Here is a 19,381-nt window from a genome sequence, read left to right as displayed (position 1 = left end):
AATATACGTCATGCCAATTATAGTAAACAAATTGGAAAGGAAGGTCTATGGGTCTAAAATGCATTATTTAATAGGAACATCACCTCCAAATCATCCCCCCAACTCACAGAAAACTATAGCCACCCCCACTACAAACATGCACATGCATTCATTAAGTCAAACAACCAAGCATCCTATTCAGACATCAATACACTCACACTGCCAGCACACGTGTGCGTACGCGTACACACACACACACTCAGCATCACCCACTCCAAAAACACACATGCATGCACACGTGCATTCACTCAAAGACCCCATGCACCCCCACATTCTCTCTCACACACAAACACACACACAAACCTCAGTCTTACCTCCTACTTTATCTTCTCCTCCTCCTGCTTGCTTTTTTTTGCTTCTTCTTGCTGCTGCTTCTGCTTCTTCTTGCTGCTGCTTCTGCTTCTGCTCTGGGTGTGTGTGTGCTGGAGGCTGCGCTGCTGGAAATTCCTGCACACAGCCCCCAACCACTCACCTCGCTCTCACTGCCCACCCCTTGTGGTGGCCATCTTGGATCTCGCCTGAACTCACGCGAGATCTCGGCTGTTGGCTGGGTCTCACAGAGTTCCCAGCCAGCTGCTGAGATCTCGCGTGAGTTCGGGCGAGATTCAAGATGGCCGCCGCCACTCGCCAGAGAAATTTAGGCCCGGTAAGTTGGGGTTGGCGTTGCTGTGGGCCCAGTAACCACAACCCCGGTATTTTGGGCCCTAAGTCTGGTTCCTCCAGACCCCCAGCTCTCCCAGGAGGTTTCCAGAATTTTCCGGAGGGCATGGGCAGCCTAGGTACACTCCAGATGTGTTGGCCTACAAGTCCCATCATCCCTCACCATTGGCTATGCCGGATAGGACTGATGGGAGTCATTGGCCAAAGCATCTTGAGCGCCACAGGTTGCCCACCCCAGCTCTACTGAAACAAAGCCTAAGTGTATGTAAATGAATTAAACACATTGGCTTGGATCCTAGGATAAGACGACGCTTGAGGTTCCTCCCAGCACTGTGATTCTAATGTGATTCCAGAAAGTTCCATAATTGTGGCCCCACCACCAAGGAAGTCCTGTCCATGTACCAATAGAACTCCCAATAGAATTGGGCCAGAGTGCATGACCTCCAAGGCTGTTCTTAGGTAGGATGACCATATGAAAAGGAGGACAGGGCTCCTGTGTCTTTAACAGTTGTACTGAAAAGGGAATTTCAGCAGGTGTCATTTGTATACCGTATTTCTTCGATTGTAAGACGCCATCGATTCTAAGACGCACACTAATTTCAGTACCACCAACAGGGAAAAAAAGCTTTGATTCGAAGAAAAAATAAATTTCTTTGAACATCTTTTATGAGTAGAATTTCTTAGAATATCTTAGAATTTCTTAGAAAGAGCTGGGTTTTGGGGCCACTGGGCTGGGAGGGGCTTAGGGGTAAGCAAAAAACCAGGCGCTTCCCCTCCCAGCTCCTCCTCCCGGCTCGCGGCTGCTGCAGGAACTTCCTCTTTTGGAGGCCTGCCTGCACGAGGAGGAGAGAGACGACTGGAGCTGGAGCTGCCGCGTGAGAGCAGCTTCGGTGGAGCAGCACTTCTTTAGCCTCTGGGCTCAGGTTTTTCCGCGGGCATGAGGAGTTCCAGGCAGGACACGCGCTTCCCAGCGCTGCGGCTGGGGGGGGAACCCGGTGCTTGGGGGGGGTTGAGCCTCCTGACTCTTGCAGCCGCGTGTCTTCCCGGGGCGGCTGACGAGGGCCAGAGCTGCATGGGGCGTCCTGTAGGCCCCAATCAGCCTGCAAAGCAATCTTAAAAAGCCCTGCTTGCTCAGCTTTCTAAAAGCAATAAAGCTAGAGATAATGGATGTTTCAGACCCTTTTTAATAGGATAGAGTCTTTTTGCATCTACCATATTGCTTCAATTCTAAGACGCCATCGATTCTAAGACACACCCCATTTTTAGAGCTGTTTATTTAGGGAAAAAAGTGCATCTTAGAATCGAAGAAATACGGTATATGGAGAGCCAGTTGAAATTTCCTCTTCATCACAACAGTTAAAGCTGCAGGTGCCCTGCCTTCTTTTAAATCTGGTCATTCTAGTATAGCTCCTGCAGCTTTAACTGTTGTGATGAAGAGGGAATTTCATCAGGTTCTCCATATATACAAATGATACCTGCTGAAATTCCCTTTTCTATGTAACCGTTAAAGATACAGGAGCCCTGTCCTCCTTTTCATATGGTCACCCTACCTTAGCGCAAGTATGTTCAGCAAGGCTGACCTTTTAGTTTGAACATTCCTTAAATATGTGGAGTACTTTTGTGTTTGCCTTCAGAACAACCTGTGAGGCAAATGCTTGTTTCCCAACTTTACATTTTGGACAACTGAAGCTGAGAAACTGTGGCTGGCCATAATAAGTCCACCGCAGGATCTATACTACTGCTTTATAATGGTATTGAAGTGCACTAGCAACTGTTGGGGCCCAGGACACATTCTGTATGCAGTTTTCAAATTGCTTTCAAAGTGTTATCTCCTGCTTGGTGTAGATCTGGGAACTTGATGTGAGATTTCTTCACTCCAAAAACCAATAGCCAGCTCACAATGCACTCCTGCATGTTGTCTCTGACAAGGCGGGACATCATGGGAAGTAGCCTGCTTGGTATGCCTATTTCCAAATTCATGTAAAGCATTTTGTATAAGCTGATGCTTATGCATATAGATTTCTATATAAGTAAACCTGCCCACACATCTATCCCCATTTTGCAGTAGATCGATCAGCTGGGCAGCTTGTACTTGCATATCAATGTGTGAACATAAATTTGTACAAAACTGTATATACGCCATGGGGGTTGTAATGCCAAGGGTTATATGCTGTGACATAGAACTTATTTGCACATAACAATAGCCCAAGGTATGGGCTGAGTATGGGTTGATGAATCATCAGTTGACCTTATGTGCGGACCTGGGTGTTAGCTATGGATTATTAACCATGAACAACCCATGAAGAGAACCCATGGTTTGTTGTTGGGTTGTGAACTCTGGGTTGGATCAAGGAATGGTTCCATCACAAAAATTACATCACTCTGCCTTGGTACATTCAGTATATACATTGGACAGAAATTGTCAGCATATCCAGCATTGGTCTGCAGAAGCCAACTGCTGGAAGAGGTCAAGAATCATGCTTGCAGCATCTGTTTATGACATGTGTAGGGTGACCATTCGGAAAGGAGGACAGGGCTCCTGTATCTTTAACAGTTGTATAGAAAAGGGAATTTCAGCAGGTGTCATTTATATGCATGCAGAACCTGGTGAAATTCCCTTTTCATCACAACAGTTAAAGCTGCAGGAGCCCTGCCATCTTGACCAGATACAAAGGACAGCAGGGCTGTATATTCCAAATTAGGGGTGTGCATGGACCCCCCGCTTTGCCCTGCGGGCCGATCCGAAAATTTCGGATCGGCCCGCTCCGCTCCGCCCCACTCCGCCCATACTCCGCTCCTCTTCGCCGCGGAGCTCCGGCTCCGAATCGGAGCTCCGCACTGGAGGGGAGTGGTGCCAGGTAAGGCCGGGAGAGGAGGGCGGGGGGGTGTTACCGGGCCCTGCTGCCGTCGCCGCCCGTGTGGCGACGGCGGCAGAGCCCGGTAAGGGACCAAGGGGGAGGGGGGCCTTACCTGCCTCCGTCCGCGGTCCGTCGGCTTCTTCAATTGAACCACGGGCTCAATTGAAGAAGCCGACGGACCGCGGACGGAGGCAGGTAAGGGAGAGGAGGGCAGGGGGTGTTACCGGGCCCTGCCGCCGTCGCCGCCCATGCGGCGACGGCGGCAGAGCCCGGTAAGGCACCAAGAAGAGGGGAGCCTTACCTGCCTCCGTCCGCGGTCCGTCGGCTTCTTCAATTGAGCCCGCGGTTCAGCCAGGAAGTCTGGGCTGCAAGTGCGGCCTAGACTTCCTGGTTGAACCGCGGGCTCAATTGAAGAAGCCGAGGGACCGCGGACGGAGGCAGGTAAGGGAGAGGAGGGGGGGTACCGGGCCCTGCCGCTGTCGCCGCATGGGCGACAGCGGCAGCAGCAGGGCCCGGTAAACCCCACTTACCTTTCTGGCGGAGCTCCGGATCGAGGCGAAGGATCCGCCTTCACCTCGATCCTCTTCGCCACGCTCTGCCGGCCCCCCAATCCTCTTCGCCTCCGCCTTAAGGAGAGGCGAAGCACCCCGCTCCGCTTCTAATTCGCCGGTCTGATTAGAAGCACAGCACATCCCTATTCCAAATGGATCAGGGTAACTGTCCTTGACCTATTAAATATATCATTTTATATTGGTAATATTTTACTTTTGCATAGGCATGTCCTTAACCACATGCCTTGATTTGTAAAAACCTTGGAGATATTAAAAAACCAGGCCGTGCAATCCTAAGCACCTTTACTTGAAAGTAAGGTCTACTCAATCTAATGTAAGAAAGTATGCTTCAGATTGTAGTCTCAGTGTGGTTGCAGAACAGGTTCTCTTAAGAAATCTTTGGCATTTCCTGGTTCAAGTCAGGCTGAAAATTCTGTTTATATGTGGTATTTTGGTTACTTCCATTTATGGGCATATGTGGGAAATGCAGATGGAGAAAAGAAATGGAAAAGTGAAGTTAAATAATATGTTAACTGAACTCTTTCTGTTCTCAGGTTGCTCTTGTTTTCTGGGCAAAGCCTTACAGTGCTTTTTCTTCCCCACTGGCTGGACAGACGTCTTGGTAACTGTTTCCATATGTTAAGAACATAAAACATAACACCATCTACGTGAATTAGAACCACACCCAAGCCTTTTTCTAATGAAGGCAAGCATTGTGTACTAAAAGCATAACATAAGGAAGACAGCATTTAATTGCATGTTCAGCAGGTAGAACAGCTTTTCCCAACCTGATGCCCTCCAGATGATTTCAACTTCAACTCCCAGCATGCCTGACCATTGGCCATGCTGGCTAAGGCTGATGGGAAGTCAAGTCCAAAACACCTGGAAGCAACCAGGTTGAAAAAGGCCAGGGTACTATCATGTTGCTTTCTCATTTATTTTATGCCTTTTGCTATAGTAATAGGAATAGTTAAAGTGTCATCTTACAGCTCTGTGTGTTTGGTAAAGGACTTACAGTAACAAGAAGGAATGCAGATTACCTAACTGGGGTTTTGCTTTTTCTAGACAAGGCACTTAAGCCAATTTTCACAATGACTCCTTGTTCTTCATGAGTCAAACAACTGGATTCTATAAAAAAAAGTCTTATTTGTTCCTTTGTGGTCACAGATTATATTTACAGTTCATCCCTTAACTGGTGTCTTTTGAATGTTATATAACCTCAACATCATCCTCAACAACAAAGATGGCAGCCCCACAGCTGGATACTAGTACCCAATATTTCCCCAGCCCACTGAATCCCCTTTCTATTGATCACATCTACATCGTAATGGAATGCTAAGTTGAAACAATGAGGGAAAGTGACATGATTGCTCCTGGCACAATACAGCATGGCACAGTTACAGACAGGAGTGGCTCCATGCGGCACCCCGCAAAAAGAAGCAGGCACCTCTCCAACACTACTTCCCACCACCCATTGTGCCACTCCAGACATCTGACCAGAAAAGTAGCGTAGCGTCATGAATCATAGCAAATTAACTGTCAAACAATCACAGTGGATTAATGTCTGAGTTTGAATAACAAAATGTAAAAGCCTGCAGGTGGTTTTGAATTTAATCAAAACGCCTCCTGCTTCGGTCTCTCAGCTTCCGACCCAGCAAGCAAGAGCCAGTGAAGTTAACTGAGAGGTGAGCAGCTTTCTATCCCCTAGGCCTGAGGCCAACGATCCATAGCAGACTGGCCAGAGATACTGGAGAAATAAACAAAAGAGATTCCCTAGGTCTCCCAATTATGCTTTTTGCCACCCCTTCAGTCCACACAGAGATGGTTCTTATAGGCCTTAGCTAAACCTAAGGTTTATCCCAGGATTGTCCCGGGGTCATCCCTGTTCATGTAAATGACACACAGGATAACCCGGGAGCAGGCAGGGACGCCGCCAGGATAAACCTTAGGTCTAGCTAAGGCCATAGTTACCTCTAGTTAGGGAGAAAGATCTACTTTGATATCGTGGATAGAGATTGAATGTGACCTGGAAATATCTGGGTTCAAATCCCACCTCAACTACAACATCACTGGGTGCTCTTGCATCAGTCTTGACCACAGATCACAGGATTGTACAATTAGTGGGAATCTTTTAAGCCACCTTGTTGCAGCTAGAGCATCCCAAAAGCTAGCTGTCCAGACCTGGTTAATGCAGGAAAGCCCAGCTGTCCTCTTGGTAGAGCCTTCTCTGTTGTGGTGCCCAACAGTGGATTCCCCTCATACCACGAAACTGTGGCTGGCACAAACATTGCAATTGTTTTGGAACCAACTCAAAACCTTTTGCTTTATCTAGCCATTTTATTGTTGGATTTTGTCTGTTCTGCTGTGTCTTCAGCCTTCTTAGTTTTTATTATGGTGATGTGGTTTAGTGGCTTTATTGTATTCTGTGTTATTTAATTATACTCGTGTCCCACCTTGGTATCTTTAAAGCTGAAGGGTGGTTTATAGAACAATCACAATGAGGGAAGAGGAGCGAGAAATGGAGGAGGGGGTGCATCCCCTGCCCCTTTTACCGCTGTTGTTTTTAAACCTTTCCACTTCCATTCTTCTCAATGGAAGGAGGAAAAATCTACACCAAGCAGGATATAACACCTTGAAAATGGTTTGAAAACAGTATATGGAATGTGTCATGGGCCCATACAGTTGTCAATACCATTATAAAACAATATTATTATTATTATTATTATTATTATTATTATTATTATTATTTATATAGCACCATCAATGTACATGGTGCTGTACAGAGTAAAACAAAATAGCAAAACCCTGTCGCATAGGCTTACATTCTAATAAAATCATAATAAAACAATAGGAAGGGGAAGAGAATGCACCAAACAGGCACAGGGTAGAGTAAAACTAACAGTATAAAAGTCAGAGCAAAATCAAGTTTTAAAAGCTTTAGGAAAAAGAAAAGTTTTTAGAAGTGTAGATCCTGCCTGTTGGCTCCAGGGTTGGCATAGAATTTGCCCTTTTATAGGGAGTAGTGTGGGGAATGGGAGGGGTTTGGATCCTTCAGCCCTCCTGACTTGCCTCCAACACACAGAGCTGGCCCAAGACATTTTGGTGCCTTAGGCAAAGGAAACAATGCCCCTCCCAGTGTAGGGTGACCATACGAAAAGGAGGGCAAGGCTCCTGTATCTTGAACAGTTGTATTGAAAGGGGAATTTCAGCAGGTGTCATTTGTATGCATGCAGCACCTGGTGAGATTCCCTTTTCATCACAACAGTTAAAGCTGCAGGAGGTATACTAGAGTGACCAGATACAAAAGGGGGCAGGGCTCCTTCAGCTGTAACTGTTGTGATGAAGAGGGAATTTCACCAGGTTCCACATATATACAAATGACACCTGCTGGAATGCCTTTTTCTATACAACTGTTAAAGATACAGGAGCCCAGTCCTCCTTTCCATATGGTCACCATACCCCTACCCCATTGCATTTACAGAAGGTGCGTAGGCTGATATTTGAACGTAATTTCAACACTGGCAATGGGACAATGGCCTTTGAGGGCAGCAGGCTAGTTTAGGAGCTGCGGCTCTGTCTTCTTAACACCTCACCGCAACTCCCTGGCTGCTCTTGCATCTGCCACTTCAGGTGGCTGCCTCACTCTGCCTAATGGTAGGACTGGCCTTGCATGCCTCATTTTTGTCTTTTCTGACATCTGAGAAGCACTGGCTGTAGATTTTTCTGCAGCCACATGAAGGCCGCTTTCAGAGATGGATATCCAAACAAAAATCTATACTCCCTGGGGCACCTTGCCAGGGACCATAGGATTGCATCCTCAAGAATGCTTTGAACAATCAATTTAATAAGTAAATGGATAATTGGGAATTGGTTATCTCTCAATTGACCTAATCGCAAGCTTTAAAACTTTAAAATGGGATAACTTCATGTAAATAACTCTGAGCTCTCTGGGAAAAGTGGGGGGGGGCACGCAGGATACACAAGTAATAAATAAAACACATGTTTTCTTTGGGTTTTTGGTAGGACAAATATTTCCTGTGCAATAGAACTGTAATGGCAGGATCAAATGGATTATGTCATTATAATTGCTATGTATCTATGTGGCTAAAAGATTATTTCAATGAGTTATTCACTGAACTATGTTTAGTAATCTCTAGATTGTCTCAATATAGGGCCAATCCATGCTGTTTTATGAGAACAAAACACATGGCAGACGTGAGTCAAAGTGGCAATGGGGGAGACAGATGTGAGGGGAAGTTTGTTCTGGAGCAGAACATAGGCAAATATGTATCAGGCTTAACTGTTTGCAATCTGAACTGTGGGGATGTGATTGGTGAATAGGTGAGGCACCAAATTCATGTTGCATTGAGCTGATCCTTTATGCAAGTAAACTTGGCACTGATTCTATGTGACCCTATTCAGCAGAGGTGCAGAATCTCAGGATAGGGGCCAAATCCAGCCCAAATCTGGCCCTCCAGATTTCCTGATGGCCATGCCCCCTTCCATTGGCTCCACCCTCTTCCTCCAAACAACCATTTGTTGGTTTGTGCAGACTTTCCCCTCATGATAAAAGGTTAAAATGCTACTCCTAAGGCTAAGTTACTGCAGCAAGAGCTTTAAGCAAAAATATGCTGGTATGGGTGTTTTAGGGTCCACCTCTTGTCTTTGGCTCCACCCACCAGTGGAATGTGACCCTTGATTCCCTGAAATGGAATTTGGCCCTTGGGCTGAAAGGGGTATTGCACTACCGCTATTCAGGAAGTAAATGGCCAAGGATCCATGTCTTTGTCATGTCAGGACAGCCAGACGCAAGACTGAGATACACAACTGGAGGACCATTCTGTTCTTCCTTACCTATCAGAACTGTAAGGACATCAGTAGGGCAAAGTCATGTTGGGATCCCCCCTTAAACAAGGGAACGAAGACAGACAAGATAGTAATAACCATCTGTCTGTTCAATGGTATAAACAACCAAATTACTTTGATGCCAATAATCAAAATTATGGCTGCAAACTAAGCTGTTTTTATGGAAGATTTGCCTATTAAGGAAAACTATTCTTACAAGCCTCCCTGTGAATTCACATGCTGATTCTAATTCTTGAAGAAGACATATGCATATGTTTAAAAGAAAGTATATTTTTTCAAAACAATTCTGCAGCGAAATATGGTGAATAATTACCCACTGCAGTGCCCATTCTGACCTGACAAATGGCCCAGTGGTTATAGAAAGTGTCAGGTTATTTTTTTAATCAGTTTTGATTCTCTTTGCTGGCCAATTGCTGCAGTATATTTTCAGATTATCGATCTGATTGCCTATATCACTTTAATATTTGATATTGATTTTTTTTTACCAACTTCGCAATAAATCAAATTATTCTTCCATAAAAGTAATTTTCATCACATTTTCAATGCACTCTTAACTATGTCACGTATATGATACACCAGTAATTTGATCAATATGTGTTTATATTTTCAGTTGTGTAATTACTTTGGCATTTAGGAAGAACCATGTTTGTTTAAAATCTTTATGGGAGCATAGAGTCAAATGGCATAACTGTAAGGAGCTTTTCATGAGATATAGAAGCATTCGAAGATTGCATCTGAGCCCTTCAAGCCCACAGAGATGGTCAACTATCTGCACTGCACTGCATTGCAGACTGAAAAAATTATAGGACTGAAGGAGCAATTAGCCATGATAACACCTTGCTTGACTTCTGGAGGCTGCCTTCACAGCGCCGGGTTTGCTCCACTCCACTGCCAAACCCTGCTCCTGTGACTTTAACAGTTGTATTGAAAGGGGAATTTCAGCAGGTGTCATTTGTATGCATACAGCACCGGGTGAAATTCCCTCTTCATCACAACAGTTAAAACTGCAGGAGGTATACTAGAGTGACCAGATACAAAAGGGGGCAGGGCTCCTGCAGCTGTAACTGTTGTGATGAAGAGGGAATTTCACCAGGTTCCCCATATATACAAATGACACCTGCTGGAATGCCTTTTTCTATACAACTGTTAAAGATACAGGAGCCCTGTCCTCCTTTCCATATGGTCACCATAATCTCAGCTAACACATTCATCTAAGGCAAGGGTGGGAAACTTGTGGTCCTCCAGATGTTTTGGCCAACAACTCCCATGATCCTTCACCATTGACTGTGCTGGCTAGGGATGATTGGAGTTTTAAGCCAAAATGTGTGGAGGGCCCCAAGTTGCCCATCCCTGGCTTAAGATCAGAGGAAAAATTTCTTCATTAGACTTGTCTGCCTAGAAAGAATTGTTTATGGGCTAGCCTATAACCTTCATGTCTGAAAACAACAACATATCACAATTCTTCTAATTCTTAGCCACCCCACAACCATATTAAATCAGAATGCTTGGACTCATACCTATTTTGTTCTATCAAAGTAAATGTAAGTAAAAGCACAAACCACAATTACTCAGAAGCAAGCCCCAATGAGTTCAGTGGGGCTTACTCCCAGGTAAGCATGTATAGAATTGCAGCCTAAATTGGCTTAAATCCAACTACACTGACTTAACTAGATTCTAGACCGGGGCAGCCAGTTTACAGTTGTTTCCTATTAATAGGTAATGGTTGTTTGTTTTTTGCTGTGTGAATAGAGAAGGCTGCAGTCCACAAAATTTATATCACTTAGATTTAAGTCAATTAATCCCCACTGTCCAAATTGAATGCTCTTCATGCTCTTGAGTACAAAGACCCAAGTATTCCTTTGAATGGGGAAAGCCTTGTGTGGAGGAGGTGAGTGCGAAGGAAATTCCTGACTCAGGAGAACTGACTTTTAAGAGATTTATGGGACTCCCTTAATTAAATATGACCCTTGGAGTTTTACTACAGTGAAACCCAGGGTGTAATCCTGACCAGCCACTGTCCACAAGAGGCATATTGCTCCCTAAGGCTGAATTTCTATGCAAACTTACCTGGGAGTAAGTCCCATTGAACACATGGGTAGGAGTGGGGTGGCATTAATTCTAAGAAAATATGCATAGGGTTGCATGGCATGTTAGCTTACATTTGAGTTCTACCGCTGAATTAAATCTAAGTACTACCTTTATTCTTTATGATCTTTCCTAGACTGAGATTTTGAAGTGCTCATGATAAAGCCGGAATGCCCATAGAAAGCAATACTTGGTAGCATGTGGCTAATGAATTTCATCTCCAAAAGGATTTAAGATGATGAAGTGTTTTTCTCTCTCTGCCATTTCGCATTCAAGAACCCAGAATTTCATTGTTTAGCTTTTGAGTAATATTGCCAGCTGACACTTTAAGAAAACATGCATAGGATTGCATGGCATGTTAGCTTACATCTGAGTCCTACCACTGGATTAAATTCACATCAGGCTATGCCCTATTGTTATTGCAAGCTTGTATGGGAAATGAGGCTATACCAGGTTTCTGAAGGCCTTTCGGCAAGACATCCTCAATGAACCCCTTCTCCCTTAGTGAGTCTACCTTCTCACCAGCATTGCCACCAGCTGCTATTGTTTCTCCTCCTCTTTCTCATCACTGACACCACTTGCTTGCTTGGTAGACAGACAGACAGAGAGCCAATGAACAAGTTGGCAGGGGCATCTCCTACTTCTCCACCATCTGAGCTGGAGCGAGAGACAGGTGAACAAGTAGGTTGTGATAATGAAGAGGAGGAGCAACACCAGGGGATTCTTGTTACTGGGTCCCTGCTGGGGTATGGGCCCTCAGCAGGTGCCTGACCATGCCTACCCTTGATGCCAGCCCTGCTACCAGGAAGTTCTCTTGCTCAGGAGTCCTAGTCATTCAAGCATACAGAACTATTTTTGCCCCTGAGCTCTTTCGGTAGTTATATGCCATCTCCAGGCACTGTCACTGGAGTACAGTGGAATACAGTGAAGTGTAAATAAACATATGCCATTCCCAGTAACTGTTAGACACAACAAAAATCAAGAGAATCACAAGTCAGTTTATATAAAAAATAAAATACTTTATTTTTCAACTAGAAAGGTGCAAATAGGTAACTTTTGGTCACACTTCTCGACAGGTAACAAACTGTCCCCAGGTGGAAAGATTGGTCAGTTGCAAATGAGCCACTCATTTCACTTCAGGCCTTGTCTATGAAGGCAGAGAGAACTGTATTTCCCTCCTCCTTGCCCTTTATTGGATGAAATGCTTTGAAAGGCTATTGGTGCATCTCCTTCAGCAAAACATCAAGTCAGTTCACCTCCCCTCTCTAACTAACTGAACAGAACTGCCATTAGAGAATCTATTTCATGCGTTGAATGAATGCATTGGATCCGACAAGCCTTGAATGATTTTTTTTAAAAAAGATGCTAACACTGATTTAGCAAAGCATTAACAAAAAGAGGCAACAAAACTTTAAATTAACTTAGATAGCTGTACAATATATATATACACACACAGAGAGAGAGACACACATACAGTATTTACAATATTACAGTATTGTAATACAATATTAAAAAAAATCTAGCTTGTGACAGGCAAATTAATTGCCACAAGCTGTCCAGTCTAATCCTGATTCAGTTTGAACAAACCATCTGAATCAGAACTTCAAAGCAGAAATATTGCCATTCTTAGAGAACACAATGACTTAGCACCTTGCTGGGTGAGAATTTCCAGTCCAGCTGTTACTGTCACGAAAACCAGTGGCAGTAACTTTGCTAAGGGTCCTTTTTGATTGCACTATTAAGTGGGACACATGCTACCACACCATGAAAATGTTACTCAAGACTGCATGTGTCCCCTTAAATAATCCCTATATATCACCACCCCTATACTCTGTTCTGAGGCACAACTTGGCAGTTGTTCCTCACTGTCTTTCCTATTATTTATTTTTCCTTCAAACCAATGTTTGGGGTCAGGAGACAATTTTGTCTTACATCACATGGAAGAGTTTGTCGTTCATTTGTTTTTAGAAACAGACATTTAAATACCTTGTGCTATTGAATCATGTTTTACAAAATGAGATGCAATGATCAGTTCAAGTTGATGGTCAAGTTTCAAAGTCTCTCTTTGGGCTTTATGCCATGTCTCCATACATCTTCCTGTAGTTCACTGACTCAAAGATGTCATTGTCTCCAGGGCAGTTGTAATGGCATGCACAGGTCTTGATGAACATCATCCTCTTCTTCATCACCTCGCCGTCAGGGCACTTGAATTCCACAGGGAGTGTGGCTGTTCTGTGTGGGGTGCAGCAACGCCCATCAGTGCAGACACCACAGAACTTGGCTCGATACATCTTCATGCTGGTGCAGCCAGACAACTCAAATCTAATAGGCTTGGAGATCTTGGGAGTACGAATGCACTTTTTGCCCTTCTGTTGAGAAAAGAAGAAAGGATTCATATATTTCAGATATACAAAATATCCAAGGTATTATTTCCAGCATGCAATTTTTCGTACTCTCCAATCTTGAATACATTGGGTTGGATCCAGGTTCTATTAGTTAAGTCTCATTAGGATCAATTAAGTCATGAATAACTTTCCCCATTGCTACCAAGTTCAGATAACTTTGTCTGGATCTATCCCACTGGGAATAATCCAACTAGTGTTAAGCACTTGTTTATTCTATTGGTAGAGTTTAGACTATGCTCAATGAAGTAAATGAGACTAGGCTGCAATTCTATTTCAACCTATCAAGAAGAAAGTCACATTGAACTCAGTGGGATTACATCTGAATTGATATGTAGAGGATTGTAGTTTTGATGTGCTTAAATTTGGCTAGCTCGTGCCTATTACTTGAAAGTCCCATTCTCTTCAGTGAGATTTTCATCCATGTGAATCTGCTTGTATCAGATTGCCCATGCTTGTATCAGATTGCCCATGCTTGTATCAGATTCCTCATAATCTGTTTGTATCAGATTCCTCATATCCATGTAAAGTAAAGTCAATTTTGTGCTATCAAAAATAATAAGGGAAAACACACACCTAAGGCAGCCATAGGAAGCTGTTTTATACTGAGTCAGATCATTGGTCCATCTAGTCCAGTATTGTCAACATTGACTGGCAGCACCTTCCAGTTTCAAGTAGGGATTTTCCCAGCCCTGCTTGGAGATGCCAAGGACTGAACCTGGGACCTTCTGCATGCTACACAGGTGCTCTAGCACTGAACCACGGCCCCTCACAGCCATTCCCAACTTGGTGCTTTCCAGGTGTTTTGGACTTCAAACCCCGGTCAAAACCCAGTGGTCAGGGATGCTGAGACTTGTGATTCAAAACATCAGGTGGGAACCAGGTTGGGGAAGGCTGCTTTAAGGAAAGAAAACTCTGAGAATCTAATATGGACCGAGCATGCTCATTGGCCACAGAATGTTGCCTGCGTGTTGACAGGGGGCGGGGACAGAAAACTGCCTGGGGCAGGGAATGGAATGGAGCAGTCTCACAGGATCCCTTGACATCACAACTTTTTGTTACAAGTCCCACTTGTCTAATATTTTGCATTTGGTTGAAAGTCCTTTTGTTTTAGAGTTTATCCATGCTAGTGCAGGATGACAGCTATGAAATGCCTTTGTAGGAGTAAACTGCTAAAGAGAAATGGACAACTATTTACCTTGATGCTCTCCTCCAGGTCTGCTTCACATGGTCTCACCATGCAAAGTCGGCTTTGCTTCTCCAGTCTGCAGTGGGCATTGTCATTGGTGACTCTGGTGGAGATGCCCATTCCACACGTCTTTGAGCAGGCACTCCATTCAGTGGTCTGGACCAGGCAGTTGGCACGCATCATGGATGGATCAGGTCCATAGGTATCTTCCAGTCGGTAAGCTGAAAAGCAGCATAAAAATAAAAGATTAGATTCTAGCACCAGCAGCTCAATTCCGATTATACAGAATCCATAGATATTATTGCTGCAGGAATGTAAGCAGGTCACAGTAACCTGTAGCAGAAAGTGCTCTGGACCTGACTTCCTTAACTTGGCACCCTCCAGATGTGTTGGACTACCACATCTGGAAGGTACCAAGTTAGGGAAGGTGGCTCTGTCCACTTCAGTCTGGAGCATCAACACGGAAAAGATTGTTCTACAGAAGAAATTCCAGCTCACCAGCAAGAGCAGGTCCGACTGCGGTCTGTTCTTTGTCCTTGGGCTCATCACACACCCACTCCTCGCAGCATTTCCCTGGGAGCTTCACTCTTCGTGGGTAAGGGCAGTCGGGACTGGGCAGCCGGACATCCATGCTACAGAGAGGCACACAGCCCACGGCCCCATCCAGGCAAGTGCACTGGTACTTGCAGCTGCTCTGGAAAGACTCTCCGCTCCGGTACACCATGCCTCCGAATACACACGGGGCACCATCCTTTGCTGCAAACGGGAGAGAGAATCCAGTCATCAAGGCTCTGAAGTCCTGAACGTCTTGCAGACCTGAGCCCAAAGACGCCTTCACGCTTACTGAAGAGAAGGAACGGATAGCACCTTTCGAAACACCCCCCCCCCCACACACACACGCATCCCTAGGCTGTGGAGGCTGGTGGCTCTGATGACAGTGGGGCCAGTCAGAACTCTAGAGGATCTATTCGAGGTGCTGAACCCTACCCTCAAAATGCTCCCAGTAGCACAGATAGCTCCTTCAGAGTGCTGACTGAAGCCCAGAGCGGATTCACAGCCCCTCTGGCACCGGAGCCACCAGCCTCCACTGGCGGCCCTACTTCTCAAGGCAAGGCGATGGCTCAACTCCGATGGCTGCAGCGGCTGCCCCCTAGAGCGGGCGAGCCGAGCGAGAGCACCCCTTCGGGCCCACGCCGCGGTACTCACCGGTGCACACGCCGATCTTGCGGTTGGCCGGGGAGCCGAAGTCGCAGAAGAGGCCCTTGTGAGGATCGCAGGGGTCCCGCTCGGTGCAGAGCTCGCCCAGCTGCTTGGCGCACACCCGGCAGCATCCGCAGCCGTCGGGCACCAGGCTGACGCCAGGCGGGCACTGCGGAGGCGCCGAGGAGCACTGGCACTGCCCGCTGCAGTCCTGGCCGGAAACCGCCTGGGGAGGAGAGAGAGGGTCACGATCCACCCCGAGCGACCGAGCGAGCGAGAGAAGAAGATCCGCCACCCGTGTCCCACAGAGCCCGGCTTCCTGGGAGATCGTGGAGGGAAATGAGGCACTTACCGGGCTAGAGAGGGCGACGAGGAGCACCAAGGCGAGGCTGCTGAGTCCCATGCTGGCGAGCATGCTCGGGCTACTGCCGTTCAGAGCGGACGACACTTGCAAAAAGCTGTGCGGAGCTTCTGGATCGAGAGGATCTCCGGGTCCGGGTGGGTTGCTGTCGCTTTTTAAAAATCTCGCTGGGTAGCGAGGGTCAATGCTGTCCGATCGGCTTCGTTTCGCAGCTTCTTGAAAAGTGCTTTCCTTTCTCAAGAGTCTCACTCACTTTCTCTCACTTTCTCTCTCTCTGTCTTGAAAGCAGAGCGATTGTCGGTATGAGTCTCAAGCAGGCAGCCCGGCTGCTTTTATACACTCCAGGCGCCCAGGACTCGCCAATCGGCTGAATGGAGTCCTACACAAACAGCGACATTCCTGACATTCCTCTCCACCTTCCTGCCTCATCAACTCACACCGGATTGATCCTGACCCCTTGACACTCCGCATTCCTGCTGTCTGAAAAAGCTGGCGCACTTCAGCGCACAAAAAAGGCGCTGTATTTTCACCAGCAAAAAAAAAAAAAAAAAAAAAAAAAAGGGGGGGGAGTTTTCTCCAGCTTCCAGCCTAGAATTCTTCCCACCACCACAAGCCTGATTTATAGGACTTAAAAATACGTCTCCTTTGGCATACACACATTCTCTCTCCCCCTTTCAAAGGACTCGACCAGGATTCCACAAAAATTCGGTGTGTGTGTGTCCATTTTTCCTCCAAATTACATAAATCACATCCAAAGATGCTTCATGACCAAAAGAGAAAGCTGTGAGGAAAAAAAATCTTGAAAAGTATTATGATTTTTTTTTTTTAAAAAAAAGGAAGACAAATAAAAGATTACATTTGAACCATCAAATGCCTTTGGGGAGGGATATAACAAAAGCAGGGTGTTCCCCTTTAAGTCCACAAGATCCAAAAGAAAGTGCTTGTAAAATTGGTTGGGATTCCCCTCCAGCTTTGTGGTAAAATGAGAAACGAATGAATGGATTCTCAAAATCGTCACCATTCCTATCCAAACTATTGATTTTGTTTTATTTTGTTCTCTTTCAAGTTTTTCTACAATGTTCCAGGTTCAATACAACATCCCCAACAAATGCACATTCATACATTAAAACCTTAAATTATACAATTTCAGCCAGATTCAGCTCTCCTGAATGATGACAAAATTCCAGTGAGCCAATGAAAGCCTTGTGTGAAAGCAAGATACACTATTCCGTGCTATGTAAGGTGATCCGCCCTTTTAAGAGCCCCATATCTATAGGTACAAAACTTTTGTGTGCCTGGTGGGGCTGCCCCATTTCTTTTTGTAAGGGACGGAGGAGATCCATGTACATCAAAGGGATACAGATGGAGGAGGATGCTTCTTCCATTGACATTAATTGGAATGCCTATAACAGGAATTGGTAGCTTTCCTGTGCAAGCTAAGCTTAATGCACTCTTAAACACAGAACAATTTCATAAGGACGTTTCTCTGAATGTTGTCAATCCTGTGATATCCACCACGTACAGTGCAGACAGTGAAGCGGACTGGAAGGAATGGATATAGCACACTGGCAGCTCTTGGTGGATTGTCCACATTTTCTGGAACCAACTCTGGAACAGGCCCATCAACTGTCATGACACAACTCTGCCATAAAGGATTTGGGGATTTAGAGCCACTGGCTGTACTCCATGAGAAGTAAGTGACAAGCAACACTACATTTGGTTTAATGGATGTGGACGAGACCTTTTCTGTTTCTCAGAGAATCAGAATATTTAAGCCTCCCAGAGAAACAGGTAAGAATGTGTTAGTCGACTCGTCTCGTGCCACTAGTGACAAGGGGAGAGTTCAAGTGGGGGAAGGGGAGAAGGGGGAGGTTGCCAGGGAGGTTGCTAGGAACCAGCCTGGGAATTTTCCTTTTCTTATCTAGACAAGAAGACACAAGGCACTAGAAATATCAAAGCCGGGCAGTTTCCTGCTAATTTCTTCAGAGACTTGTGATGACTGACTTTCTGACTGTTACACTCCCCCACTCCTTAATCTGCTTTTCTGCAAAAAGTAGATTATTTGGGGATGTTCTTACTATATCACCCAAAGTCATACATTGTACAGCGTCTGTTTTGCACTGGACTCTGTGGACTGCTGAATCATACAGGGATATTTTCCCTAATAGGTACTTTCTATGAATAGAGAGAGAGTGGGGGGAGGGGGAGGGACAGCCTATTTCTCCTGAAATACTTGGCACAATAAAGTGAGGCTGAAGCATGGAAGATGTGGCTCTGATTTTCCCACTGCGTATGTACTAGTCATTCACAAGCAACACATTCCAGCCTAGCACTTCTGTGTTTTTCTCTCAGTGCCTACACAAATCAATATTTTTTAAGAAAAAAAAAATGACAGTGCACACTATTTCTTGAAATGTGGTGTCTGTGTCTGTGGGTATGTATGGCTAATATTCATGCAATTTTAATTCTGCCCTTCCTCGAAGGAGTCTACTGTGGGCTGTGCATATTTTCCCACCATTTTATCCACACAGCAATCCTATGAGGTGAGTTAAGGTGGTCACCCAGTATGTTTTTTTGTGTGGCTGGGCAGAGATTTGCATCCAGGTGTCCCCATTTTAACCATCTGCCATTGTGGTGCAGGGAATAGAATTAGGGTGACCATATGAAAAGGAGGACAGGGCTCCTGTATTTTTAACAGTTGCATAGAAAAGGGGATTTCAACAGGTGTCATTTGTATGCATGCAGCACCTGGTGAAATTCCCTCTTCTTCACAACAGTAAAAGCTTCAGGAGCTACACTAGAGTGACCAGATACAAAAGAGGGCAGGGCTCCTGCAGCTTTAACTGTTGTGATCAAGAGGGAATTTCACCAGGTGCTGCATGCATACAAATGGCACCTGCTGAAATTCCCTTTTCTATACAACTGTTAAAGATACAGGAGCTCTGTCCTCCTTTCCATAAAGTCAGCCTAAATAGAATGCTTGGGCAAAGCTAGAACTGAATTGTTGCCCTCACCTATGAAGCACACTGCTCGTCTTGGGCCAGTCACTGTCTACCCTATAGGATTGTTGCGAGGCTTAAACCCTGCTTTGAAAACAGTTGATACCAGTATTGGATGAGCTGGCCAGCTGCCAAGCTTCAAACTTACCACCATAGTATTTTCTGGTTGGA

The 19,381-nt window shown here is 45.3% G+C and overlaps 1 protein-coding gene across 1 annotated transcript; it reads right to left on the bottom strand.

Annotated features, from left to right (window-relative positions):
* Positions 1–12,057: 12,057 nt before the first annotated feature.
* Positions 12,058–16,671, bottom strand: CCN2 (cellular communication network factor 2). The gene is made up of 5 exons (XM_063124670.1): positions 16,203–16,671; positions 15,857–16,076; positions 15,149–15,406; positions 14,660–14,871; positions 12,058–13,428 (listed from the first exon to the last, which is right to left on the bottom strand). Exons 1-5 carry the CDS (start codon positions 16,263–16,265, stop codon positions 13,132–13,134), a joined length of 1,050 nt encoding a protein of 349 aa, XP_062980740.1. The 5' UTR covers positions 16,266–16,671; the 3' UTR covers positions 12,058–13,131.
* Positions 16,672–19,381: the final 2,710 nt, after the last annotated feature.

This window comes from Elgaria multicarinata, chromosome 4 (assembly GCF_023053635.1).
Source record: "Elgaria multicarinata webbii isolate HBS135686 ecotype San Diego chromosome 4, rElgMul1.1.pri, whole genome shotgun sequence".
Classification (NCBI taxonomy): domain Eukaryota; kingdom Metazoa; phylum Chordata; class Lepidosauria; order Squamata; family Anguidae; genus Elgaria; species Elgaria multicarinata.
This window is presented reverse-complemented; position numbering and strand designations above follow the sequence as displayed.

What these genes read in the sequence shown, in the direction of transcription:
- CCN2 (XM_063124670.1), bottom strand. Translation starts at nt 16,265, where the DNA reads ATGCTCGCCAGCATGGGACTCAGCAGCCTCGCCTTGGTGCTCCTCGTC. An exon ending in CAAGATCGGCGTGTGCACCG is followed by an intron (nt 15,407 to 15,856) that starts GTGAGTACCGCG and finishes TCCCGTTTGCAG; the next exon opens with CAAAGGATGGTGCCCCGTGT. An exon ending in ACCTGGAGGAGAGCATCAAG is followed by an intron (nt 13,429 to 14,659) that starts GTAAATAGTTGT and finishes TTTTCTCAACAG; the next exon opens with AAGGGCAAAAAGTGCATTCG.